Genomic DNA, 26,851 nt, shown 5'->3' with positions numbered 1-26,851 from the left:
TTGATGATCCGGTTCTTTTTGCTTTTTGAGGTCAGCCTTTCCTTGTACCTTTTTCATCCAGGTGTTTTCATTGCCTCATTACCTGAGTTCTAATGCATCCTTCGAAAATGGATTTTTTTTTTTTTTTTAACGGTCCTGAGTCTGTCAGTCCGCTAACTGATCTGTCGGTTCTGTCCATTCAGACCTCCCCCTCCAAGTTTGTCTTCTTGGTGGCCCCTCCCGTTTGTAAGTTTCACCTACCGCATCGCTGGTACTTCCACTTCTTGCTCTGGCTGCCACCTGACAGGCATGAGCAGGGCACATGGCAGGACGGGCCAAACCCCGCACCAGCACCTCTTGGCTCCTTGAAACGCACGTGGCAGACAGGGTTTCCGGGCAGCCGTCTCCAACTTGTGTTTCACAAACTTTTAAGTACTGTCTCTTGTAATTATTATTGTACACCAATAAAATAACTGCCACATTTTTATGTTTTGAACTTTTTTAATGTGGAAAATTTCAGACATACGAAAAAGAAGAGTATAACAAACTCCCATGGACCCATGACTGAGATTCAGCAATTGTCAGTTCATGGCCAGTATCTTTTCATTTACTCCCCCAGCCCATTGTCTTGAAGCAAATTCCAAAGGTCTTAGGATCCGTGAATGTTTCAGTATGTGTCTTTAAGAAATCCTGTGACTACTCCCAGTGTAACTGATAATACGACCTCATATCTAAAATTAACGCTAATTCCTTAATATCATAAACTACTGGGTTAGTGTTTGCATTTTCTAGGCAGTCTTATAAATTAAAGTGTATTTATTTGAACTGTGTTTCAAGCAAGGACCATATGCTGGAATTGTTGGTGTCTCTTAAGTCTCTTCTGAATGTTAGGTTCCCGTCCATCTCATTCTTCCCTTTATGTTTTGTTGAAGAAACGGCTTTGTTTGCCTTAAATAGGTTGTTATACTCTGAATTCTGATGATTGTATCCTCATGTTATTGTTTATTTCCTGTAAATTGATAGTTAGATCTGTGACTTGATCAGCGTCAAGCTTAATATTTTCTTGCAAAACTTCTTCATGAATGGTATCGTCTGCTTCTGTCAGGAGGCACACAATGCCCAGTGTCTCTGTTTTTATGATGTTAACAGCTATGGATGATCCGCGCCTGGGTTCATTAATTCATTAGGGGTATCTTCTTAATATATCAGGAATACTTTTTTTTAAGATTTTATTTTTAAGTAATCTCTACACTCACTGTGGGGCTCAAACTCACGACCCTGAGATCAGGAGTCACGCTCCACCGACTGAGCCAGCCAGGCGCCCCTTAGGAATACTTTTATGAAGAGAAGTGACTCTCCATCTGTATTTAGTTACCATGAGAAACAGCTCACATAGGAACCCTTGTTTCTCTGTTGGTTTCCTAGCATCTTTGACTGGTGACCAGTGCTTTGTTTGTTTGTTTGTATGCCTCTTGGTTTTTATCATTATGAAGTCATCAGTTGAAACCTATTTGTTATGTTCTACCTACTCCAATTGTTTTCTTACCGGCTCTCCAACTGCCCTTTTTCTGGATAATATTGTTTTCTGGATCCTTTTGACATGACCCTGATAGTTTCAAATGGTTTTTACCTATCTGGTATGACAAAATCTTCCTGGTTCCTCTGACACAATTTCTACCCTAGACCAGGAATTGGCCATTTGTCTCAGGACCACCAGTTCCTCTCAGTGGGAGACCACAGCCTAGGTGCCAGAAGCCTCCACCATTCTTGGGTTTTGCTGAGTGCTGGGGGATGTAACAATTAACAGAAAGATGAGCTTTCCTCCTTAAGGTTTTGTTTTGCAGGGAGAGACAGACAAAACCAAAAATAAAATGTGTATCTTTTAGATTGTGATAAGTACCGTGGAGAAAAGTAAAACAGGAGAGGGTACTAAGAAGTGCTTATGACGAATGATGGTATCAGTTTTAGATAGAGTGGTCGGGAAATGCCCTACTGAGAAGATGAGAGGATGATATTAGAACACCAGTTTGAAGAGAGTGAGAGAGTAAGAAGTGCAGATGTCTGGCAGAGGTGTTCAGTCGGCAGTGGCAGCAATAAGTGCAAAGGTCCTGGGGTGACCATGAGCATCCAACAATAAAAACAAGTGCAAGGAAACTAATCTCCAGGGAGATTTTGTCTGTTTTGTTCACAGGGATAATGGTGCCTGGCATACATGTTTATTGAATGAAATATCCTATTTAGAGCATTTTCAAAAAATAGGCGATCGATTTTTGTTTGGAGTAACTTCTCCCAGCTATCACCTTTCTAAACTTGAGAAAAATGCTGTGAAATTTCTAACTTTAAAATCTGCTAAAACATTAAGTTTGAGGCATGATGAAGCAGGTGTATTTCAAGCACTTTTTCACAATTTAATATAATGCTCTTTCATATTAGGTCTATAAGGCAGGCAGGGACTAAGAGAATGGAATGAGCCAATTATATTAGAAGGCACAGCTTTCTTGCCCATCTTTTATTCTCATTGTCACTTGAGCATTATTTGCCTGCTTCAGGCAAAATTGCATAATAACACAGAAGAGGTACTCTGTCCCCTGTGTCTAGAATGTGACTACCTCTCTAAATCAGGTGCCTTTGGCTGTCAAAGTGCAGATGCGGCCCCAAGGGCCCAGTGTTGCCACTGTGCCATGCATAGCAGGACGTGCGCCCGGGGAGGGGTAGTTATGGGAAGCATCTCTGTGCATCCCTGTGTGGTTGGCTGCAGAGGAATTCGTTTCCTGCCTCTCCTGTGAGGAGGAAGAGGCTTCCCCTGCGGTGATCTGGGATGGATTTTTGAGACTCTGTGACATCCTGCCATCAGCACCCAACTGGTTTTGGGCATGTGGAATACTTACTGTAGCTTTTGTTGAAGTTCTGCCCCTTCCCTAGCCCCCAGAGAATGGTGTTGAATTGCCTCAGCCCTTGGCGCGCTCTCGCACATGTTTGGTCCGGAACTCTCTGGTCATGGTATTCCTGCCTGCCTTGGTAGGGAGCAGTCATACAGTATTAGAGAATACACAGGAGGCTCCATGGCCTGTCTGGATACAGCTACATGTGTGTGGCCTAGAGCTTTCCGCCCCGTTCCTCTTCAGTAAGATGAAGGGAGAGCCTGCCTCACCTGCCCCAGTGTGTCTCCAGAAGGTTCTCATGAAATGACGACAGCGGGTAAGTGCCACCTACGTGGAAAAGAGGATCATTATGAATATCTTTAGTGCTCAAGTCACGTCCTTGAACTATTCATTCACCACTCCAATAATGATCGAGACCCTACTGTGTGCCTGGCACTGTTCTCAGAGCCCTGAGCAGGCAAATCGAAGTTTCTGTTCTGAAGGAATGTCATTCGCACGGGGCACAAAATCATTTCCACAAGTGCTGAGTGTTCCAAAGGGGAAAAAAAAAAAAGGTAGAGTCGAGGATACAGAGCAGCCAGGTAAGTAGGTCAGGGAAGGCTTCTCTGAGGAAAAGTCAGGGCATAGTGTGGAAGTCACAGAGTCACACATGGAACTCTCTGGAAGGAAGACTGTTTCAGGGAGAAAGAATAACAAATGCAGAAGCCCTGAGATATAGGGTTCCCAGGTAAAATACAGGGTACCCATTGATATTTGAATTTCTGATAAACAATAATTTTTTAAACTATAGGTAGGTGACAAATGCTACATGGAACATACTAATACTAAAAAAAAAAAAAAAAAATCATTATTTATCTGAAATTCTAATTTAACTTGGTGTCCTTTTTTTCATGCCCTCCTGCCCCGTACCATACAAACACACATTGGGCCGCCCTTGTGAAGTAAGAATGTTCTGTTTGGACTTGGAAGGAAGGTCTCATATGAAGGGCAGGGTGAATGAGGCAGCCAGGGTTCAGGTCCCATTCTGTAGGATCTTGGTATAAATTCCAGGCTTTATTCTAAGCACAAGGAGAAAGCCTCTGAAGGGTTTGCGTTAGTGTAGGATATGATCCACTTTCGGCTTGAAAACAATCCTTGCTGCACAGAACAGACGTTGGGGGCAGGCGTTGCCCATGGGGAGCTCTTACTGCTTTCATTGCCCTTACAGCACAGCCACAAAGTAGGAGCAGAGCAAACTTGTTCTGAAGGATTTTCTATAGAAGCTTTAGGCAGTTACACTCTAACACTGAAGAGTGGACTGTGCTGGTGGGACTGAGGGACACAAAGGTCTGGGCTCTGTGCGCATCACGTGGTGATTAAGCGCCGGGATTCGGGGACAGCACAGATGGCACGTCAGTCCTCAACTGTGGGTCCTCCCTGGGCCGTGTCCTCATCCCGCATGATAAGTGGCCTTTCCCAGGGGATTATTTGAGGACCAAGTGAGGCTATGTGTGTCAAGTGCTTATCCTAGTGCCTGGCTCCTAGTACAGTGTAGCTTTTATTTTTATATTTAGTCTCCCTCGCCCTGCCCACCATACACACCATACACAACTGTTTCCTAACCATTTGGCCCAGATATTAATCAGCTCAGGTGTTTGGTGCAGAGGACCAGTCTAGAGAGCTGAACCACGTAGTGACGTGTAGACATCTTTTACCATTTGCATTGGCTTTTTGAGCCTTAGAAAGGGAAGTGGGTGGGGCATGGAGCGGAGTAGAGAAAGCTCTTTTCTTTTTTAAGCATATACCTTCATGAGTAACTTCATTTGATATGTCATCAGTATGACGAATACATGTATGTAGGTATGTGTGTATCTATATTCATATGACTAGTCAGTGTATTAAATGAATAGATACATAGTCAGCTATATCCTTTTGATATATAACCAGCTAGCCTGGATAGGATGATGTAGAATTATCTTTTTCAGATCTTATAGTGTAATAGGGTTATTAAGAGGTCAGCTGAAGGGTACCTGGATGGCTCAGTTGGTTAAGCGTCTGCCTTCGGCCCAGGTCATGATCTCAGGGTCCTGGGAACAAGCTCCGCCTCTGGCTCCCTGCTCACTGGGGAGCCTGCTTCTCCCTCTCCCTCTGCCACTCCCCCTGCTGGTATTCTCTCACTCTCTCTCTCAAATAAATAAATAAAATCTTAAAAAAAAAAAAAAAAAAAGTCAGCTGAGCCGTCACCTTCATTTGGTAAGTGAGAAAGCTTGAAAGCTAAATGCTTTAAGTTTATATGTCTAGTCATTGGTAGAGCTGGGCACAGGGTCCATTTTGGCCAATTCCAGATTCGGCGCTCTTTTCCCACTCAGCAGTCGTCTACCCTCCACTAAGCTTGGTCTTTAAGGGAGGCTCTAATGTGTTCTGGTCAGGGGAGCGATAGACCCCAGTTGTCACCCAGTCCTGGAGCTCATTGGTGAGCTTGCCTTGGCAAGTTCCCATCTCCTTGGAGCCTTGACTTCCCCACACGTAACCTGGTGATGGTACCCATGTCACCTGGCTCTTTAGGGATGGGATTAAATGATGTAATGCATGCAAGCTTATTTTTTTCCCAGAGATTCTGACTTACTGTAAACCCTCAGTAAGTGACTATATGCTTATGTAAGGTAACTCCTTTAGAAATTATTCCGTTAATAAACGTTCATTGTAAAAACTCATAATGAGCAGATTAGCATAAAGAAGAAAATGAAAAGCACCTGTAACACCCTCATCCAGAGATAAGCTCACCTTTCTTACACATTTTTCTCATTTAGTTTTGATTGCACTTACTATCTGAAAAATACAACATGAAATTCTACACGGCAGTGATCCATGAGAGCCAACACTTCACATTAATCACAAGAGAGGCCATAGCAGTGCCTGTTCATTATTCTTTCCAAAGAGTCAGATGTTACTACAAAGTTATACCAGTTGTACGTAAATTCGTGCATATATATGTTAAATCTCCTACTAGTTTTTGCTGTAATTTTATTGCTGCTTTGCCCTCTTTAAATTCTAACTTGAGCTATATATGTATCTACTAGTGGTTTCTTTTTTCTTAAATATAACGAATTGTCCATTCTACAGGCCTTGCAAGTAAGTGTGACCCACATGAGTTGTTTAGGGACTTTGTTTTGACTCACATGGGTCATAATTAAGCTGCTAAGCCTTCTCAGATCAAAGAAGTTTAAATCATTGGGAGGAGGCTTGTCAAAAATCAAATTGGTTTAATTTGTATCTCCTTATTCCAGAAAGGTGAATTATAGGTCTCTCTCTGTGGAATATGTGTTAATGTTCCAAAGTTCTAGATTGGCTGGTCTTTTTCTGTTTTTCCTGCCTCTTCAGTTTGTGGCCTGAGAATCGTGCGCTAAAAAGATGGGTTCTGGGAAAGGAGTTTTGCCTTCAAATCGAAGGTTATTTGAGTCATGGTTTGGCTCCTCTATTGATTGTTATGTGCGTGTGCCAAGAACGCAGGTGGTTTTTGGTGCTTAAGAGGTACTATGGTGATTTGTGGACTATTTGAAGGCTATCCATTTCCTTTCCTGGCAGAGGTCTTGAGGCAGGGCTCCCCAGCTCCCAGGAGCCGGGCAGGGGTGGGAGTGGACAGTGGGAGGGTCCAGCCACATCCATGTCCCTGCACCCGGAGCAAATACAAAATCCTGTCCCAGGGAGAGCACCAAGGGTCACAGTTGGAAAAGTGTGGCCAAAGGCGTGGGTATAGGAAGGCACCAGGCTGACAGAGGCCATGAGGGTTCTAAGAAGCAGAGAAGAGATGGTAAGAATAATTTGAACTAGAAGAGCTTCCAGAGCAGGAAGGCAGTGGGCTCATTCTAGGGTCCAGCTTTCTTGGGAGGATGCTGTGCTGGGGGGTTGGACTCATTAAATGGCCCTGGGTAAATCAGGCAGAAAACAAAATTAGGGATTAGGAAGTTGAGTTATTAGCCTTGAGCGAGACTTTCCCTGAGTGTTATTAATGACGCTCTTATTTAGGAAAATGTTGCTCATTTGAGGGCTGTTTGTTTCAGTACTTGGAGTTACTGCCAGTGCTGGCTTTCTTCCAATCTTGGTAATCCTCTGAGGTTTCAGGAAAAAAGTGGTTTGGGTCCCCCCTAACCCCCCGCTTCCCATGGAGAAATTGGTTTATGTATAATTTAATTATTTTGTTAGCCAGTCATCCTGACTGTGTACAAAACCAGCAACCTTAAAAACCCACCATCTTCATTTGGTGTCAAAGATGTTCATAATTGGTTTTTCCTCCATTACGAGTGAATATATAACAGGAAGATTTTTTTTTTTTTAAGATTTTGTTTATTTATTTGAGAGAGAGAATGAGATAGAGCATGAGAAGGGGGAGGGTCAGAGGGAGAAGCAGACTCCCTGCTGAGCAGGGAGCCCAATGCGGGACTCGATCCCGGGACTCCAGGATCATGACCTGAGCCGAAGGCAGTGGCTTAACCAACTGAGCCACCCAGGCGCCCAAGATTTTTTTTTTTTTTTTTAATTTATTCATTTGACACAGAGACAGCTAGAGAGCGAACACAAGCAGGGGGAGCGGGAGAGGGAAAAGCAGGCTCCCGGCCAAGCAGGGAGCCCGACACGGGGCTCGACCCCAGGAGCCCAGGATCATGACCTGAGCCGAAGCAGATGCCCAGCGACTGAGCCACCCTAGCAGGAAGATTTCTTGCTAAAAAGCTAAAATGCACTGACTCCGTTTTCTGTACTTTCAGCAATGCCCTTGAAACCTTGCAAAGTATTATCCAGTGATTTAGAGTAACAAGAACTGAGATAAATGATCACTTTCAAAGAGGAATTAAAGTCCTGAGTATTCTGTAGGGAAGTCCTATTTTAGAAGATCCCCTCGGACAGTATTTTCATCTGAGTGAATTTTGAGAGGTTCTTTTGAGGGTGGAAGAGCAAGGAGGGAATGTACTTTTCTTTGTCAGTATCTCATCTCGCTCATGTCTCTCCATTTGGTTGACTTTCTTTATGCACAGTCTTGTTTCATCTTTCCCTATTAGGCTATTTGTGGGGAAATTCTTTATCCTGACGTGTGGCCGTGAACATGTCGTTACTTAATTTAGTGTGAGGCTGACTTCAGATCTGTACCCTGCTCGCTCCTCCTCATCCGTTTTGTGTGGGATTGAAGGTCTCACGGTGGAAAATGCTAAGCTGCAGTCCATGGGAAGCCTTCATGTTATAAATATGCCTCATAGCGATATTTTATTTAGTCCATTTGCAAGAATTTAATTTGAAGTAAATAATTCACGCTGGCCTAAGATTCCAAGGTACAGATGTTTGCACTGCTGCTGGGGCCAGCTGAGGCTTCACCTGCTTATAGGCTGCTTTTCTGCTGGTTTTCCCTCATTTCTCACATGTGTGGAGCCCCAGATATTGCTTCTCATGGTGATATTGCTGCAAGGTCTCCATAATTAGACATGGGCATCCAAGGCAAGTCAGTATTTTCTTTTTTTTATGAGTAGAAACCATTTCAGCTTTCCTCCTGGGGAGTCCTTTTGAGTCTCTGAAGTCATTCACAAATACGGTAAAGTCTAATTTTGCTTCACAAGAAAAAAAAAAAGAGAGAGAGAATATTGCTCTTTTCCTATCCAGGGATTCCACCCTCCCCCAAGCTTTGCTGCCCTCCGCTTATTGCTTTCCCATCATTTGCAGTAGCAGATGGCTTTATGCAAATCACGCAGTTATTTTGGTCATAGTCAAAATCACCTGGCATTAAGAGCAATTTCTCGATGAGGGAAACTGCTGTGTGTGTTTGAAAATGCACCCAGAGCTGGAGGGCACACCATCTCGACGGAATCTGTGTTCCTGGCAGAGAAGGCTGCGGCCTTCCAAGGATGCCCCCCCAACTTGCTCCGTGTATTTCTGTAGGTCCACCTAGCCGGTGAAAGATCGCAGAAAAAGATATTTTCGATGACTGTTTATTAGCCATCTTTAATAATCTCATCACGTACGTGTACACAGGGGATATGCCACCTTGGTTGGCATCATATGGCCAGTTTTAACAAAGAGGCCAGCAATATTCGTCACTGCAGTTTTTGTCTTTCTTTTACTAAAAATTGTAATTTTTTTTTTTTGCCTAATTTTCTTCGGTAGCCTCTTTGAAGTAATTCCTGTAAAATTGGGCACTTTTCCTCTTCCCCTCAACTCTCTAAACTTCTTTGCGTTGACAAAACAATCCATCTTCTAAAGTGGCTCTTGCAAGATTGCTGAGGGTTTTTTTTTTTTCCTTCTTCCTTTTATCTCTTTCTCCAATAGTTTTTACCATCTTCTTCCTTGAGATGACATAGTGTGAAGTGAACAGCCAGAAAATGAGGGAAAGCCTTCATCAATTAGCCTTAAAGGATCAGCTGCTTTCCTAATTCTGAGATAAATGATGGGGCTCTGTGGCTCAAATGTCACGTGGTTTCCTTTCCAGACATGCCTCAACAGATAACGGATCATGCCTGTCCTTCCCCTCTCATTCCCCTGCAATCTCCGTCTTTTACCTTGCTGCTCTGAGACGCCCCCACCCCTCTCCGTCTGATATAGACGCATGAGGCTTACCGGATGAAGGAGTCAGTCACTGTGAAGTAGTTTGAAGGACAGATAGTGTAATTGTGGGCTCCTTGATTCCTTTGCTGCTGTTGTTCCGTGTGAGAGGTCCCCTGCGTCTGTGCTGCTCGCTGAAAGCATGAAAGTCTAATAGTAGTAACAACCCCCTTAAATGTAGTGCTCATTGTGTGTCAGGAACGGTGTGCTTGGTGCTTAGTGTGAGCATTACGTGGTGTACAAACGAACCAGCAGACTTAGTGTCTCTCATGTATTTTTCAGGTTGAAAATTGGTGTCCTCATTTACCTTGGAGAGCAAAAAATCCCTATGAAGAAGCTGATCATAATTCATTGGTGAGTGATTTTTGGAAACTAGGCTTGTGATTTGGTTCTCATGCCGAGGGATACCTGCGGAGTCGGCTAGACATGCCCGCTGTAACCTGAAATCGTGGTAAACTGAAGAACTTCTTTCCGCAGGCCTGTGGAAATGTGGGTGATCGAATCAGTTAACCAGTAGTGTCTGTTTCTCGAGCGATTCTCTGGGGGGTCCTGAGTGATAGGCTCCTGAGAGGAATGAGACCTGGTGCCAGATGCGGGGCGCTCAGCGATCTCATAAGGGTGACAGGTGAAAATCATGACCACACCCAAGTAAAAGCTGAACTACAGGCCGATGGAAGTGAGTCAGAAAGCAGTCATCTCAGCCTGCAGGGGTTAGGAGAGGTTGCAAAGAGATGATGACATTGGAGCTGAATTTCAAAGCATGAGTGAGTTCACAGTAGATGAAGGAGAGGAAGGTGTGTCTGATGTGTGGGGGGGAAAGGTGCTCACACCAGAGTTTGGTGTTTTCAGGGAGTAGAGCGCAGTTCAGTGGACAAGGCCATAGGGTGTTGGATGAGCTTTGGTGGAAGATGAGATGGGAAAGATCAGTAGGGACCATCAAAGGTTTTCTGTGCCATATTAAAAGCTTATGTCTATTCTTTAGACCAAGGGTCAGCAGACTTTTTCTGTAAAAGGCCAGATAGTGAATATTTTTATCTTTCCAGGCTGTAAGGTCTCTGTTGGAACTGCTCAGTTCTGACCTTGAGTGCAAAGGGCAGCCATAGACAGGATGTAAATGAGCAGGTGTGGCCATGTTCCCACGGAACTTTCTATACCAAAACTGGCAGCGTGATCTGGCCCCCCCGCCACAATGTGCTGACCCATGCAGTAGGCCATGGGAATCTTGGGAGAAGGTTGGGTCAAGAAGGGATCAGGTGAGTGTTGAGAACAAAGTGCATGACTGCTGAGGGATGGAGTTAGCATGTTTTAGATGTTACGAGAAATAAATAGGAGTGCTACTATTTTTCTGTTATTCCGATCACTGGTTGTACCCAGCTACATTAGAAAAATGTTCTTCCTGGCTTTTAAATTATTCTGGCCTGAGTCTTAAATTTTATTCAGCTATGGTAGGAAAATGGTATTGCTGGCTTTTAAATTCCTTAAAAAATAATGAACTTTTGTTTGTTTGAGATTGGGACAAAACTAGAAGATGAGCATTTATTTCCCTGCTTAACTTTGTGGGCAGACTAAAGCTTTCTGGCAACCTACACAATGCCAAGCAGCCTGTTAAGAATTGACTTTACTTTTTCCAGGAGTCTGCTGCCTTGCAGTAGATCCAAGTGGCAATAAATTCGGGTGCAGAGAATTTCAAGGTACATCGAGCATACTCATTGTAAAAAAAAAAAAAAAAAATGCATTTAAATGTAACTCGGGGCTTTGCAATGACTGTGCTGGGCCTTTCTCAATTTCTCATTTTTTAATGGTGTCCCCTACAGCAGATCAGCAGTCAGGGGCCTTTACTTTAATTTGTAATCCTGGGGCCTTGAAGTAAAGCTGTGCAGCAGACAAGCCTCACTTTTGAAGCCCTGCATTTAATTGACTAGCTCTTTCAAGTTTTCAAATGTCACATCATGACAGCCATTATGCCTTCTAACTTTTTATCTTCTGTTCATTTTTATTAAATTTCTGTTTCTAGGCGGAGATTCGTACAGATTTTAATATTCTCTACAGCATGATGAAAAAGCATGAAGAATTCCGGTGGATGAGACTCCGGATCCGGCGAATGGCTGATGCGTGGATCCAGGCAATCAAGTCCCTGGCAGAAAAGCAGAATCTTGAAAAGAGAAAGCGGAAGAAAGTGAGTCTCTGATGAATTCAGTTCAGTTAGATGCCAGTTTTCTTTTAAAATTCAATTTTGCTTGGAAACAAGACTAAGAGAAATGTCATGTCTCAAATGATATTCCCTCAGGGTGAATCTGCTCAGTCTCTTGTACAGCCTTTTTTGGGCTTTCCTTTCCCCAATTACAGTAATCCTGCTTAGCAGGGACCAGCACACATGTTTCTTGGGTGAAGCCAAGCCCAGTATCTGCCTGTGAGATTTTCCTTTGAACTATCCCGACTGTCCCCGTGGCATCAGGAAACTTAACCCTCTTGGCTTTACCCAGATACAACCTTGGAGAACTTGTTGTTACATCATCTTGGCAGTCTCCTGGTTGTGGTATTTGTCAGTTCTGGGCTTTGGGCAACTGGTGCGTTCCATTGCTGCTATGTTGAGTTGGTTCTTCTGCTTCTGTTCTTGAGGGAGAGATACTATCAATTAAACTGGGGCCAATTTGTCTGAAGTTCATGAGGATTTGCTTAGAAAACCTCCGGGAATAACCCTGAGCATGAAAGATTTTATAGCCTATAGTTATAGGTTAAATGGCCTTGGCTTTAGAGTAACTGTCCGGATGACAACAGAGCAAATTAAGCGATCTCTACTACCCGCATCTAAAAATTAATTAAAAATGACTTTGGTGTTCCTAATTTGACTAATTTGATATCCTCAAAAAAAGGAAATAGGGATGATGAACTTGCAAAACCCCAAGTGACAGTTTAGTGGTTCCATTCTGCTAAATCCCTTGAATTTATGAGACAGTAGGTCCAAATGTTCAGGCCCCAGATAGTCCTCTGTAGAAGAGAATTAGGTCAAAAATCCAGGTGGGCTGTAAGAAGAACTAGAGTATTTTTACATAATCCTATGCAATAATCTCTAGGATATATTGACCTATATATAGGTCAATAAATAGTAGATGGAGAACAGTGAACATTATTTTTAAAAGGAAGAGATAATTTTATATATCTATATACCTACATGTATACATAAAGATATGTGCATGTACACACACATGATGTATATATAATATACATTTATGCTTGATCATATTTTTAAAAATGGATAAACCATGAAATTAAAGGAGATGGATAGTGGAGCTGGTTGCATAACATTGTGGATGCACTTAATGCCACTGTGCACTTAAAAATGGTTAAAATATTAAATGTTACATTAACATCTATTGTACCACAATAAAGAAAGTCAAATATGGGGAAGGAGGGAGGCAACAGGATTAGAAACTAGACTTAACTAAATATATCTTTCTCTGTAGATTTGATACTAGAATCACTTGACATAGTATAAAACAAAATTGAATTATGGAAAAAAACCAGTATCTAAAAATTACAAAGAAAATAAGACCTGAGCTGACTACGTACCCACTTTTACAGCAAACACACAAAGAAGGACTGTTCTTAGTGACTAGAACACAGCCAGTTGAGCATTTCTGATGGTATATCACAAAGGACAAAAAAACTGCAAAATACCTTAAGAGAAGTTTTACTGAGTTTTACTAAGTTTACACGTAGTAGGTGGTGGTGTAGATATTCTCATTCTGAATCCCTTCTGCATATTGGAATAAAGCTTAAGGACTTAATGTTAGTATCCTGGAGAAGTGGGATTTTCCATGTGGGAGAGAGGAAATAACATATGTAAGATGGATAATGTTATGCAAAGCTACTGTAATCCTGAGTTTGAATGGGAAGTACCAGTGTGAATTTATGATTGGTTTTATCCTGGAGGAGAAATAAATTTCCAGCTTCGTCCACTGAAAAGGGCTACAGACAATGATTAACTAGAGTCCCCTTACGCACCAGAACTTGATCTTTAGATGCCATTTCCACTAAATGGTATAAATGGAAAAATCGTTGGTTAAGGTCTGAGACAGAAGTTGTACATGATGAGCCGGGAACATCTGTCATACTGGGGAGCAAAGAAACTCTCAAAGACTACTAGAATTGTGTCAGAAGAACTTAGAAGCCAACTTGAATGGCCTCCCATTGGCAAGATGGGACAATTTGATAATCCGTAAGGATAATAACTACAGCTTATTGAAACGCATCTAATATACTTCTATCCATGATTTTATAATGATACCTTTAAAAAGCCTCGTTGATGGTCATTAGAGTATGCTAACAAACAAATCTTTTATTTTGAAAACTGATAAAGGGTAAGAGTGAAATATTTCCCGGGCTTTTTCTGTGTAAACCATACTTCAGCAGAGCCAAATAGTTGATTGGGGGGGGGGGTAGTTTCTCTTTATAGAAGCATTCCAGCTAATAAAGGCAGAAGGAATAATAAAGTATCACCATTTTGCAACCCCTAAGGGATGAGTGCATCTAGTTAGTGATCATCAGTAGCTGCTAACATCACCAGAGAGCCCAGACGTTCCCACTAGTGGAAACACACAGTACCACCTATGAAGTAGTGTTGCCAAAAACATCAAATATGAATTGAATCATGCCTGCGGATCTAATTACTAATTTACTATAAATACAAGGGGTGGAGGAATCTGTTATATAATCAGCAAAACCCTAAGTGTGAGAGACTCTACTGGAAATACAACCTAGTCTCTTTGACAGATTTAAAACTCTCCCCACCCCCAAAGGATGGAGTTAAAGAAGCCTGAGAAATAAATGAAACAATTATAGTTTATGCAATCTATTTGACTTCTGACTTGAACAACTGTGCTTGAAAAAAGGAACAGTTGAGGAAGTGTAAAAGATAACTGGATATTGAATGATATTAAGGAATTAATAGCTATTTTAGGGGTGATAGTGATGTTATGGTTATGTTTTTTAACTGAAGGTTTGTTTCTTTTAGAGATACAAACTGAAGTATTTGCAGTTGAAAGGATATGATCTCTAGGATTTGCTTCAACAAAAGCTAGAGGGGTTGGGAGAAAATGAGGGGTGTACATTAAGATCCTGAGTTAATAATTGTGAAATTTATATGATGAGTACATTGGAATTGACTGCATTATCGTGTCTGATTTTGGCTATGTTTGGAATTTTTTACGTTAAAACCTTAAAAATATTCCAGCTGTGGGGGAAAAAAAAACCAATATTGTTAAACGATAATTTTATTGCCCTGGCTTATTCTCCTTTAATTCTGATTTCCCAAATGTTATCCTGCTTTTTAGAAACACTGTCCGTATGTCATGTTCATAGCCATAAAAGGGGCAGTAGTGACTTTATTTCCTTCCATTTCTTTGTACCTTTTAGAAAAATCTTACGCCATGTTGAGGTTTCATTAGAACGTAAACATCACTTTAGAATTGGTTGATTGCTTTTGGTGTGTTACTATGGAGTTTGTACTTGGTTCAGTGGGAATCAATATATGCCTCTCCTTTGTTTTGTTTTTGTTTTTTTCAGGTCCTCGTTCACCTGGGACTCCTGACTAAGGAATCTGGATTTAAGATAGCAGAGACAGCTTTCAGTGGTGGCCCTCTTGGTGAATTAGTTCAGTGGAGTGATTTAATTACATCTCTGTACTTACTGGGCCATGACATTAGGATTTCAGCTTCACTGGCTGAGCTCAAGGAGTAAGGAGATTACTTTTCAATTTTAAAATCAGAATACAAAAAAGAAATTGTAAACTCTTAAAGCCCTCTATTAGTGTGTAATTTCTTGTGGAGGAAAATGAAAGTGATAATTCACTAAACAGGAGATAAGAAGATTATTTTCAGGAGCTAAATACATACACTGTGAAAAGGATAATATGTTTTCATTGTAGTTGCAGGCTCCAGAGGCTTCATAAATGAATGCCAGAAAATTCAAACTAAGGAGCTTATTCTTTGCTATTACAGGTGCTTCCAACATGTGCAGCACAAAACATTATTGACTTTCCTAATTCCCTGTCTCTTGCTGAAATGCATACCATTCCCTACTCAACTTCAAGCCTTCCAAATCTTAAAACAGGGCAGGTTCCTGTTTATAATTTAATTTGGATAGAATGAGTTTCTTGAAAGCCCTGATCCAATCCTCTTTTCAGTAAAGCCAACTTTCCAGTCTGAGTCTGTTAACTCTACCTGGCTTTCCTAGTTCCCTGAAACCTTCTTCTGGCTCTAGCCCTCTCTTAATCTCTTGTAGACTGACACAGCATGGCTAGGCAGGAATGCTTCACACCCCTTCACTCCTTTGGATAACTGCCCATGGAGACTTTCTTCCCAGCAGCCAAGTTATCATGTTGCAGTATGCCAAATGCTCCAGAAGAAATACCTAGAGTGAACATTCTAGAGATGGAAGGGTGTTTAAAACAAAATATGCCCCCCCCCCACTCCTACGTTATTGTCCATGACATTGATGCCCAGAGATGTCACTTGTGTTAGGGCCAAGGTCCACACACCTGAGGAGTGGCACTGTTGAGATGAAAGCAATAATATCAACTGTCATTTTTTAAATGATTTCTACATGCTAAAACTGTGATCAGGGCATTAGTTACAGCAGGAGGGTCAACAGTTAGGATAACCACAGTATTGATGACGACTCTTAGCAGCTAACGTTTGTTGAGCACCTACTGTGCATCGGATACTGAGCATTTTACGTACTTTTACACAAACTTGGCAATGAGTGCTGTTGCTTTCTGCATTTTAACGATGAGGAAACTGAGTTGTTTAAGAACACGTGGAAAACACGTGAGAGCCAGGACTAGAGCGAAGCCTGTCTGACCTCAAAGGCTGTGCTCTTGACCACTCTACTAAATTGCTCCTTGTGGATCTAGATAAACCCGAGGCCTTCTGAACCCCTCAGCACTACCCATGTCCCTTCAGCACACTGCCTCCTCTTGCTTTAAAACACGTTGTGTACATGGCCTGCGCAGTTGAGGCGTCCCTACATTCAGCAGTCATTCAGTGCTTTCTGGGCACTGGTTCCCGGTATGGGGTATACAGAGATGACCAGCGTGTGTTCAAGGAAATGCCAGTCTTTTGGTAATTACGGCTAATACATCGCATAATAATTACACTAATTGCAATGTGATTAGTACTAATTGAGGCATGGATGCTATAACGTAAGCCAAGAGAGTACAGCAACAGTGACTATTGCTCACCATGGTGTATGTGGCACCTAGACTAGTGCCCAGCACCCAGCGGGTGCTTGTGACTAGTTACCGAGCAAACCAGTGAACGGATGAATCAAGGAATGAGTGAGTGGGTGAATAAATGGAAAACTGTGGGAACTCTAGGGAAAGGCGCTCCCTAGGGAGGTCAGAAAAGGCGTACTAAAGGACTATCAGGCAGAGACTTCATTTGTTGGTCAAGAAGTCCATAGAGTGCTTTAAGCACTGATGACAGAACCAGATGTGTTTTATTTAAGAGGGTAATTATGAAAGCCACATAGAGCAGTGGTTCCTGAAGATGCCTGCACATTAGAATCACCTGGGGATCTTTGTGGCCTCCCAGTGCCCACACCATATGCCAGACTAATTAAATCACAACCTGTGGGTACAGGACCCAGGCATGAGTATCTCGATGCCCCCAGATCATTCCAATGTGCAGACAAGTTTGGGAACCGCTGAAGACAGGGTCGACCAGGAGTCCGCACACACTGGCACTGTGGGCCAGATGCAGTCTTCTGTGTGTTTTTGTCACGGAACTCCCACGGGAACACAGCACACCCATTGTGGATGGATTGCCTAGGACTGCTTTTGTTCTCCAAGGGCAGAGTTGCATGCTTGAGACAGGGGACGTGTGGCCTCCAAAGGCGAAAGTATTTACTGTCTGGCCCTGTGTAGAAATACTTCCAAATTCTTGGGAAGAAACTGGTTATACAGAACCTGGTCATTTCAGAGGGCCACATGAGAGGAGGAGGAGGAGGGTACCTGAAGGTGTGGCAGTACCGAGCTACAGAGCAGAGTCCTGCTCCTAGGACTCGTCCTTTGAAGTAGGGTGGCCAGAATTTGGTGAGGGATGGTTATGGGGGGTGGGCAGGGATAAAAGGCATCGGTGAGGACCGATTTCTGGGTGTGAGTGGCAGTGTGGTTCGGTGAGCAGTTTTTACTCCCACACGTGAAGTTGGCTTATGACCAAGTATGTCAGCTCTCTCTGGGTGCAAGGGTGGGTTTGTATGGATGGGTGAGGAGATGGGTAGATGGAAGGAAGGGCAACGAAAAATTATAAACCACAGTGCCGGTTATGTAATAGAGTCTAGTCAGAAGGAAAAAATTGACATAGAAAAAATTAGGAAACAGCACAAGACAGTATAGAAGTTTATATTGTAGTGGCTAGAAATTGAAGACCTTTAGGAAGTCAGTAGGGGCTGGAGTAATGAGAACAGGTTCTGTTGGGGAAAGCAATAGCCACTGAGTATCTGGGACACATGAGGCACTTTTCTTTTTAATACCTCATTTAAACACCTGAAGAATCCCTGACATGTTGCTTTCTTATTATCTTTTCTGTCACAAATCCTGTTTTGTGGGTAGGTCGGGTTTTTTTGTTTGTTTCTCATGAGGAGGAAAGACCAGAAAGGTTAGTGACTTGTCTAGGATCTCGTGGCTGCTAGTGGAGCTAAATAGTAGAGACAGATTCAGACCCAGCTCTTCTTGGTTTCAGAGTGTGTGTGTGTGTGTGTGTGTGTGCGCGCGCGTGCACACGTGCGTGTGTGCCACCATTTATTTTTGCCAGAATCAGAATCAAGGCTCTGGATAGGCCCTGATTGGTGAGCAGAATTTGGATAGGCAGCAGATTGGGACAGACCATGCCATCCTCCCCGACAACATTCTTGGGATGTTTGTTTGCCTGTTAATGTTGCTAAGTGTCATATCTTGAAATAAGTTACTATTCTTTTCCTCTCTCCTATCCTTTTTCTAGGATAATGAAGAAGGTTGTAGGAAACCGATCTGGCTGCCCAACTGTAGGAGACAGGATCGTTGAGCTCATTTATATTGATATCGTAGGACTTGCTCAATTCAAGAAAACTCTTGGGCCATCCTGGGTTCACTACCAGTAAGTGCTACATGCTGTCCTGAAGTTAATAGAGCTTTTTTTTTTTTTTCTTTTTTTAAAACAGGGGGGCATTGGTTACAGGCAGAAAACGCTTATCAAATATTACCTTTTGGACTGTGTGGAATAGGTTTCTTATTCCTAATTGAAATTCACATTCTCCCCAGTGACTTTTTACTTTCAAAGGCTATTCATTATTTTCATTGATTTCTTTTAGGAATAGAAAATAAGTGTCCAGCCACCTCTCTACCTTCATTAATACTCCTCATTCCTCTCTGTGTGCCTACACCCAGTATCATTTGTTTAAGTAACAATTTGGATAAAATGTGGAAAATGTCATTTCTTACATTGCTCAGGTTTGAGATGATGACTCATTTCTCTTCCCTTTTCCCTCATGAGTTGTCATTTTTGGAAGAGAAAGCTGTGAATACCTTGTCTGAATGCTGGGGTTTTGCACTTTTTAAGACGACCTGTACTGAGAATGACCCAAGTGCACGCCTTTGTCATTTTGGAGAAGAACCCATTGTTTCCCTCTGTGTCGGTTTGGGACCATGATTTAGTGTTTGAGATGATTTTACATGGTACACAAGCATGGCATTAAATAACAATGAATTATATAATGAAGTTTATCAATCTTTCAGATTTCCTCCAATCTTTCTAAAAAGGCTTAGTTTGATGCTGTGGTACCTCCAGCACATCTTGCATCACTTACATGCATTTTTAACAAGCTGAGGGTAGCTGTCAGTTTCAGCCTTCAGGCAAAGTATCCAGTTTAAATTTAATAGTAATTTTTAAAGAAGAGAAATACGCTATTTTTGGTTATCTTCCCCTTACTAGAGTTGGTACTGGCTTTCATTTATGGCCTTTAAAAGTTTCCAATAGATGTAAATAAACATATTTTATCTAATGGTGTCAGTGGTACATAAATTTGGGTAAAAATCCTGAAGTTAGTACCAACTTGACTAGCTGATAGTGAATGTTGACCTATAGTTTCAACCAACTTCCTAGAAGAACACTTGGAAAATCTTTCAAGTAGCATGGCTTAAAATCTCTTCATGTGTTTCTTTTCTATTGCTATTGTGTAAAGAGATGTTTTGATGTGTTCTTGTAACTTGACGCAATAATTGAATCCTTAACAACTTGAACTAGGTCCATTTCAGATTAGTTTATAATTTAATATTATTTATTAACTTTAATCTCCAAGCCTGTATCAGATTGCAAGTCCTTTAGTAGATATTCAAAAGAAATAAAAAGTCAAGATATCAAGATTCTCCGAAACATAGTAGGGAAAACATCATTGTCTGTAGATTTTCTTGCAGTTTTCTTGCCAGTAGCAATATTTTTTTCTCCCTCGGCAGTGCCATGCTCAGGGACAGAAGGAAGGGATTGATTGAGGTGTCTGTGCACTTTTCATTTCCTTTTGGATACAGTTTCATCAAAAAGCAAAATAAAAATCTTGGTTTGGGCCAGGATAGCACTCTACCTTCTGCATCACATTATTCCTGGTTTTTTTTGGTTTGTTTTTCCTTGAAATCTTCATACATCACAAGCCATCACATTTGTTCTCAGTTATGTGGAAATAGCCGTCTTTATTTTTGGTTAATAAGCCATGTAAGTAAACAATCATTTTTTTTTTCCCTTTTAGCTACAGCATTAAAGAAGGAAAGAAAGGCAGAGCTATTGTTCTCTGGCATTTAGCAAATGGCAGGCATCTGGTACGAAAGGACAGAGGCATCACGGGCATCCCTAGACTCACATATCCTCACCATTAAGAAGGGCTGTTGGGATAGAAAAATGTCCTCAGTGGTAGTGTTTCGGTCAATTAAAAAGGATGATTTCATTATTAAAATGGTCACCAGCCGTTGGTATTTGATTCTTATTGGATGAAAAGGCACCGTCTCAGAGGAATTTTATGGAAGGGTATAGTATCTATCCTCCCTTTAATAAATCATCGTCCATGTTAGTAATACTAGCTGGCAGGACGTCTGTTAGGACTTCAGCCTTGCAGTCTTTGTGGTGTGATGAAGCTAAGATTTCATCCAAAGACCAAGCAGGTCCTCTGGAAAGTTTCTTGCCCACTTCTTTCCCTTCTGAAGATTTAACATGGTCAGGACTCTCTGAATTCATCTTGGTTGATGGTACATGGCAGGAATTCCATTAAATGTAAGGGTATCATCTGATCTTCCATTTAGGAGCAAAACCTTGAGTCCTGTTGATCTTGGAAACATACTTGTAAATCCATCTTGGTTGATGGTACATGGCAGGAATTCCATTAAATGTAAAGGTATCATCTGATCTTCCATTTAGGAGCAAAACCTTGAGTCCTGTTGATCTTGGAAACATACTTGTAAATTCTTTCCAATTTATGTAGGGACCCAAGAAATTCAGTTAAACATGTGTTCAGTGCCTACATACAACTAGTATACCGCTCGGGACTGCAAAACTCATACCCATTTTTCTTCCTATGAGGTCTTTGCTGAGTATTGAGGACACACAGGAAAGTGAGGTGCAAATAGCGCAAGATACACCATGTTTTACATCCAACTCCAAATTAGAAAGTAGGTCCTGGCAAGGAAGTTGTCCATCTTATAGTAGTGTGGCTCAGAGCAAAGAGAATGTTCCAGAAGTCATTTGGCATGACCGCAGCGATTCCTGTTAGAAGGAGGCCAGTTGCCTCGGGCAGCAAGGCAAATATCTTTTTAAGTCATCGGTCTATTCCTGATGCTTCAGACACACAAAAGACATTAGAGGAACTGCATAAATATTAACAACACAGACCCAGTTCCAAAAACACAGCTGTAGAATGTGATTGAAGGAGGAAAACTATAATGTTAAACCTCCTCTGCCATACACAGAGATCCATTCCCTGCCTCTAGTTTATAAAACAAACCCAGGTCAGCTAAAAAAATAGATGATTCCCAAACTAAAGCTTACGTAGGAGGAAGTAGAATTCCAAGTTTCTCAGACATTTGATCTTTCATGCTACAGCTTTCCACTGGCTTGAGAAGCCCAGCATCATGTAGCACAGTATCAGAGTCCCGGCTTGCAGGCATTAGGCTCCCACCAGGAGTCTTGAATCATCAGGGTTTGTCTGAATTCTCTAAATTGAAAAGAAAACCAGTAAAACTCCCAAGTTAAAAATAAAATCACACGCCAAAGCTAGAGAGGCGTATACCCTGTTAGAGTGGATTGCAACTGAGTAGAAGTAGCCAAAGCCTTCGAGACAGAGGTTTCTTAGGACAAGGATGGCCTGTTCCTCCCTGCTGTGCTTGCACAGAGCCTGTAATCTTTGAGGCTCAGCCCCATCCCCTGGGCAGGAGCAGAGCACCCCCACCTGTCCGCGTGTGTCCCTCCCTCCCCTCCTGCTCTGCAACAACCCTCTACAGAACAGCCACTGTTGTCCCTACGTTCTCTGAATGCTGTCATCTTTCTCAGAAGAAAATATACTGGCTCCAACCAGTGGCTTATTTTAAAATACAAGTTAAAGAGTTAGTTACAGTATAGGAGGTTTTGATGTAAGTTTTTAATGCAAACTTTGATACTAAAAATATATATATAAGTTAAGGAATGGCAATGTTTTATAAAGAAGAGAAAAGGAATGCCCCAAACTACTCAGAGACCAGAGAAAACACACATGGGTCAGTTCCTTGGCTCCCCAGCTTTCTTTTTTCCTGGACTGTGGGCTCCCATTTCCGTCCACCTTGTGGTTGACGGTTGTCAGGCTGATGATGCATTCTTGGTGCTAATTGTGAAAATTGTTACTATAATGGTAGCATGTTCCTTGAGAGCCACGCAGGAATCCAAAATAAGGAAACGCTTTCTGTGGTCAGCTTGTGTTCGCTCCCATCCTCTTTCTTTTCCTCCCTTTCTTGTCTACAGAAAGGGTGGTGATCTCAGATGAGAAAAGCATCACACGAAAGTGGCGATTTGCTGTTGATTTTTCTGGAAAATCCAATCTGGTGTTTGCATTTTATTTTTCTGAATCACACATTGATGTGAAAAAAGTTAAGAGAACGCCTTCATCGTAGTGGGAAAAGGAAGAAAGAAACTGGATCCGATACTTACAACTCACTTGCCATTATCTGATTATAAAATGTGGGCTTTAATATTTTTTTAATTTTTTTTAAGATTTTATTTATTCATTTGCGATACAGAGATAGAGAGCATGAGCAGGGGGAGAGGCAGAGGGAGAGGGAGAAGCAGGCTTCCCGCTGAGCCAGGAGCCCAATGTGGGGCTCGATCCCAGGACCGTGGGATCATGACCTGGACCGAAGGCCAATGCTTAACCAACGGAGCCACCCAGGCGCCCTTAAAATGTGGGCTTTAATATTTATTTGCTTTTATGCTCATTGGTCCAGGAAGAGCCATTCAGGAGTATTGATAAGGTATAACCACAGAAAACAGCTATTTTTATTGGCCAGACACAAGCTTAATGTACATCAATGGCTTGAGAATCAGTGATGAATTGAAAGAATGAGTTAATTAATGTAGGAGGTTTCAGCATTGATTCTTGAATTGGTTGTTTTTGTGTATGTGTACTCTAAAGCAGTGATCGACAGGCTCTTTCTATAAAGGGTCATGTAGTAAATATTTTAGGCTTTGCTGGCCATATGGTCTTTCCAGCAACTATTGAAGTTCTCTATTATTGAGTGTAAGCAGCCATAGACCCTAAGTAAACAATTAGGCGTGGCTAGGTTGAAATAAAACTCCATTTCTGAACACTGAAAATGGAATTTCATCTAATTTTCATGTCACAAACTATCCCTTTAAAAAAAAAAAAAAGAAAAAACCTTTTAACATAAAGATCATTCTTAGTTCACAAGCCATACAAAAATAGGTGGTAGACCAGATATTTGGCTGACCCAGTTTGAAGACTTTGTTGGACGAGCCAAATGAAACATCTTCAGTTTTACTCCTGGCTCTGGAAGAAAGCAGTAACATCCCAGTCCTGTCAAGTTGACAGAAAAATCAACACTGCCTCTTAAGGGAGGTTCTAAACTCTACCTAAAAATAAATACTCTTATTAATTGATGAAAATGGTAAATGACTGTTGAAAGAGCTAAGGTGTGCCGTATGCTTTACGGAGAGTAAGACCTCCATCTTCGTCCGTTCGAGCTGCTGTACAAAATGCCAGTCTGGGTGGCTTAGAGACAACCTTCATTGCTCATGGTTCTGCAAGCTGAAGTGCAAGGACAGAGAGCCGGCGTGGTCAAGCGAGGCTCTCCTTCCTCCAGGTCTCAGACTTCTCACTTTGTCCTCACCTGCTGGAAGGGGCAAGGGAATTCTGAGGCGGCCTCTCTCTCTCTTTTTTAAATTAATTTATTTCAGAGAGAAAGAGATCAGGAGCTGGAGGGGCAAAGGGAGAGAGAGAGAGAATCCCAGGCAGACTCCCTGCAGAGCGTAGAGTCTGACGCGGGGCTCCATCCCAGAACCCTGAGATCATGACCTGAGGCGAAATCAAGAGTCAGACAGTTAACTGACCGTGCCACCTAGAAGCCCCTGTGGGGTCCCTTTTATAAGAATACTAAACCCATTCATGAGCTAATCACCCCTAGAGCCCTATTTACTAGTACCATCACCTTGGGGGGTTAGAGGTTCAACCTAAGAATTTGGGAGGGGAACACAAATATTCAGACCATGGCCACTTCTAAAAATGGTAGTTCTTTGTTTCTTCAGCAGCTCTTCATTAGGCTGCACCGTACGCTTGGCCCTAGCGAGGGGGCAACAGTGAACCAGGCAGTCTACAGTGCTAGCTCTCGTGGGACTTTGTATTTTGCTGTTATCTGAGTGATCTTCTGTGACTTGTCAGCTTATCTGAAGGAAAACGTATCTGTGTGTGATGGCTCAGTCTCAGAAGTCACACATGGAGGTGTTCAGTATATATGTTGTAGTCTCTCACTTCCCACCCACTAGTGTTTCTGATGAAAAGTATTTGTCCGTTCTTGGTAGTCCCTTCAGGACAGGTTAGAACTTTTACCTTTTTTTTAAGATTTTCTCTATTTATTTGAGGGAGAGAGAGACAGAGTCTGAGCAGGGCAGGGTGGGGGTTGGCAGAGGCAGAGAGAAGCAGACTCCCTGCTTAACAGGGAGCCCGTCGCGGGGCTCCATCGCAGGATCCTGGGATCATGACCTGAGCCGAAGGCAGACACTTAACCGACTGAGCCAACCAGGCGCCACGAACTTTTACCTTTTGAACTTTGGGGTCAAAGTTGTAGTTTTATCCACATTACTTTTTCTTTTCAGGTGCATGCTCCGAGTCCTGGATTCATTTGGTACCGAGCCAGAGTTTAACCATGCTAACTATGCCCAGTCTAAAGGCCACAAGACGCCCTGGGGAAAATGGAATCTGAACCCACAGCAGTTTTATACCATGTTCCGTGAGTATTCACGCTTCCCCTCTGCTTTCCAGAATGCCACCAAAGATAAACGGGAAAAGAAACTAGATGGCTGTGTATTTTGGGTTATGATTCTCAGGGCTTTTAGCTGTAGAAACATGTGCTGTGGAACCTTTCCCTTGAGAATCACTGAATTTTTTTGTTGTTGTTTAATTGGAATTAAGGCCATGTGAGCATTTTGTGAAAAGCCTTCGAAATGTTCTAGAGAAAAAGACGTTCAATATGAAGTATCACTAAAAACCATTTGGGAAAGGACCCTGGGTGGATTCTGGATTGGCAAGCACTAAACACGTTTCATGCCGCACAGATGCTGTGTAGGGTCCACTTGATGACTGATGAGGAATGAGGTCTTTCATGTAGATAGAGTTTCGGGGAAAAAAAAAAAAGAGTCTTAATTATTTATACATCAACCCTTGTAAAGAAAAAAAGTCAGCTTTTTTTTTTTTTTCAAAGGAAACTGTTTTAAACTCTGTTCCATACTTAATCACTTCTCATGCGCTGACCGCAGAATGCAGTCTCACTTGCTCTTGCTCACCAGGCGTCATTGATGCCAACAGCAGTGGTAATTTCAGGAGGTGTTGTAGTGGACACGTCCAGAATGAGGAGCTCACTGCCCCGGCGGTCGGTTTTTTTCTGTTTCTGTCCTGTTCCCTTTCCCATATTCACCATTTCTTATTGCTGCTGGCAGTTTACCTCCTTGAGCCTCATTTCACTGATAATTAGCTAAGGACTGTGAAGGAAACTCCCAAATTTGATAATGATCATGCCCAAAATAAACCTAGAGTTGAAGTCTGTATTCCTCGATTGAGGTGAAGTCCTATTCTGGAAATGTCACATGAGTTAAACATGACTTCATTTGGATGCTCAGAGTAGAGAACTCCCATTTTCCAAAGTTGTCAGAATAATTATAATCCAGAGATTTTCATCCTAGAATTAGTATCTGCGATGTGAATCTGTTTCCTTTGTTGAGACCCAAGGGACCCGTGGCCTACTTCTTCCCTGTGTGCTCACCTCTCCCCATTGTATGCAGTCACCCTTTTCTCAGGTTCATTAAACGTAACAAAGAACACATTGGACTTAATCCTTGGATGTGACATGTGAGACCGTAGAATTAAGAAGGGCTATGGCAATTGGACAGTGGTGATTTAAAAATCAGCTCATGGTCAAGTGTTCAGTGTTCTTTTCAGCTCAGAAGGATTTGCAAGAGCATGTTATATGCCTGGCAGACATTATTATTGTTCCTGGAGCTATATCATCCTGCTGTTGCAGCCCATCCTGGGGGCACAGTTTAGGGGACAGACTAATATGTGGCATGTTGGGTGATAGATGGCTGGTCAGCATGGTAAGGCATGATTGGAGTTAGCCTTTGGTTTGACTTTATTGTATAACTTTTGAGGGGCTGGGATGAGGTGGTATAGAATAATGTAAGAAGTAACCTGTGCATTATATCAGATGAAACATGTTAGGTGTTTCTAAAATGGCCAGAATAACCCGAATGATAGGCTATATCCTCTATAAGATGCCTTGTATCCAGAGAGTAGAAATAGGAAGTGTTTCTAGAAACTATAAAGTTCTCTTCTAGAATGTTGAAAATCAGAGTCCTAAAAACCTATTTTGTTCTCCATGAATGGAGGATTTCAGCAGTGTTGGTTGACTGAATTGAAAGAAATTCATTGCTTAAAATGTAACTAAAAATGAAAACACAGACTAATTCCTATTAACCTGGGAAGGGGACAAATTTTCCGACTCAGAATTCAGCAGGAATCGGGAGAAAACTGATACATTTGACTGCCTTTAAAAAAAAAAAAACCTGGGGGACGGAGCAAGATGGCGGAGGAGTAGGAGACCTGGATTTCGTCTCCTCTCAGGAATTCAGCTGGATAGGGATCAAACCATTCTGAAC

At 42.1% G+C, this 26,851-nt stretch overlaps 1 protein-coding gene across 1 annotated transcript in view; it reads left to right on the top strand.

Annotated features, from left to right (window-relative positions):
* Positions 1 to 26,851, top strand: part of MGAT5 (alpha-1,6-mannosylglycoprotein 6-beta-N-acetylglucosaminyltransferase) — a 214,867-nt gene that overhangs the window by 77,928 nt on the left and 110,088 nt on the right. The window contains exons 5-9 of the mRNA XM_035008155.1: positions 9,705 to 9,776; positions 11,437 to 11,598; positions 14,988 to 15,157; positions 18,422 to 18,556; positions 24,797 to 24,930. Of these exons, the coding sequence (XP_034864046.1) occupies positions 9,705 to 9,776; positions 11,437 to 11,598; positions 14,988 to 15,157; positions 18,422 to 18,556; positions 24,797 to 24,930 (673 nt within the window). The remainder of the gene's footprint in view (positions 1 to 9,704; positions 9,777 to 11,436; positions 11,599 to 14,987; positions 15,158 to 18,421; positions 18,557 to 24,796; positions 24,931 to 26,851) is intronic.

The sequence above is a fragment of the Mirounga leonina genome, unplaced genomic scaffold (assembly GCF_011800145.1).
Source record: "Mirounga leonina isolate KUSES-001 unplaced genomic scaffold, KU_Mleo_1.0 Mir_151, whole genome shotgun sequence".
Lineage (NCBI taxonomy): Eukaryota > Metazoa > Chordata > Mammalia > Carnivora > Phocidae > Mirounga > Mirounga leonina.
The sequence above is the reverse complement of the archived record's forward strand: the minus strand, read 5'-3'. Positions and strand labels throughout refer to the sequence as shown.